Here is a 1499-nt window from a genome sequence, read left to right on the forward strand (position 1 = left end):
CAGTTATGGTTATATGTTATGTGATTTTTTTAAATGCATATCTCAAGATTTCAGATAAGCAGCATATTATTGAAAAGCTGACGGAAGATCTTGAATCATTTTATGCAAAAGAATCAAATTGGAAACAGACTGAAGCAAAATACAAATCAGAACAACAACAGCAAGTAAATCCTACTCCAATACATGTAGAACTTTCTAACGTAAGAATTGAGCTGGCTGTAATATTGAAGGTCAGTGAGTTTAGGCGGGTGGATTTTTGAAAACAAAATGTGTATTTTATTTAACAATGATTGTATTATTGAGACAAAAAATATTATTTTTGATTTGTGATGGCAGCATGGAAGACATAAGCTAGCCATTCAGAACTGCATTAAGATTATCAACTTCACATAAACATTTTTTTTTGTTTGTTTACTTGTTTCAGTCATTTGACTGCAGCCATGCTGGAGTACCGCCTTAAAGGTTTCAGTTGAATACATTGACCCCAGAACTCTTTTTTTTAAGTCTAGTACTAATTCTATCAGTCTGTTTTGCTGAACTGCTAAATTACAGGGATGTAAACACACTAATACCAGTTGTCAAGCAGTGGAGTGGGGGACATACAAACACACACACACTTATACATACACATGACAGGCTTCTTTTAGTTTCTGTCTACCAAATATAATCACAAAGCTTTGGTCAGCCTGAGGCTATAGTAGAAGACATTTGCCCAAGTTGCTACACAGTGGGACTGAACCCAGAATAATGTAGCTGGAAAGCAACCTTCTTACCACACAGCCAAATCTGTGCCTATTTGTAATATGGTTTCAAAATTTTCATTACTTGAAACTGTGACTGGAAATTCTACTGCATATCGTATTTTTGATTTATTTTCTTCAAATTCTTTGCATATAAGGATTCCCTGCTAACATATATTTAACCCTTTAGTATTCAGATTGCTCTGTCAAATGTAATGCTCATTTATTCATATTGTTTTTAATTAATCTTGCATTATCCTATAGCTTTGTGATTTGGATGATCTGAATGTTGTTTTCAGAAAGTCATTGTAGGATTGGTGCGAGAGGCTGCATCTGGCCTGTTTGGACTTAAAACAGGTAGAAAATTTTAGCCGATTCAAATACTAAAGGGTTAATAGATATGAAAATGTATTTGTATGATTGTCATAGATGTGGCTGTGTGCTCCCCAACCACCTGATATCAGATTCAGTTCCACCTTGTGGTATCTTGGGCAAATGTCTTCTATTATAGACCTAGGCCAACTGAAGCCTTGGAAGAGAATTAAGTAGCTGGTAACTGAAATAAGACAGTCATGTGTGTGTGACTGTGTGGTAAGTAGGTTGCTTACCAACCACATGGTTCCAGGTTCATTCCCACTGCGTGGCACCTTGGGTAAGTGTCTTCTACTATAGCCTCGGGCTGACCAAAGCCTTGTGAGTGGATTTGGTAGATGGAAACTGAAAGAAGCCCATCGTATATATATATATATATATATATAT

At 36.0% G+C, this 1499-nt stretch overlaps 1 protein-coding gene across 4 annotated transcripts in view; it reads left to right on the forward strand.

The window, feature by feature from the left end:
• The window catches only part of LOC106868476 (uncharacterized), a 79982-nt gene that overhangs the window by 58890 nt on the left and 19593 nt on the right, over positions 1 to 1499 (forward strand). For all 4 annotated transcript variants that reach the window (XM_014913757.1, XM_014913758.1, XM_014913759.2 and 1 more), the window contains exon 13: positions 48 to 230. In XM_014913757.1, the coding sequence (XP_014769243.1) occupies positions 48 to 230 (183 nt within the window). The remainder of the gene's footprint in view (positions 1 to 47; positions 231 to 1499) is intronic.

The sequence above is a fragment of the Octopus bimaculoides genome, chromosome 11, assembly GCF_001194135.2.
Source record: "Octopus bimaculoides isolate UCB-OBI-ISO-001 chromosome 11, ASM119413v2, whole genome shotgun sequence".
NCBI classification, from domain to species: Eukaryota; Metazoa; Mollusca; class Cephalopoda; order Octopoda; family Octopodidae; genus Octopus; species Octopus bimaculoides.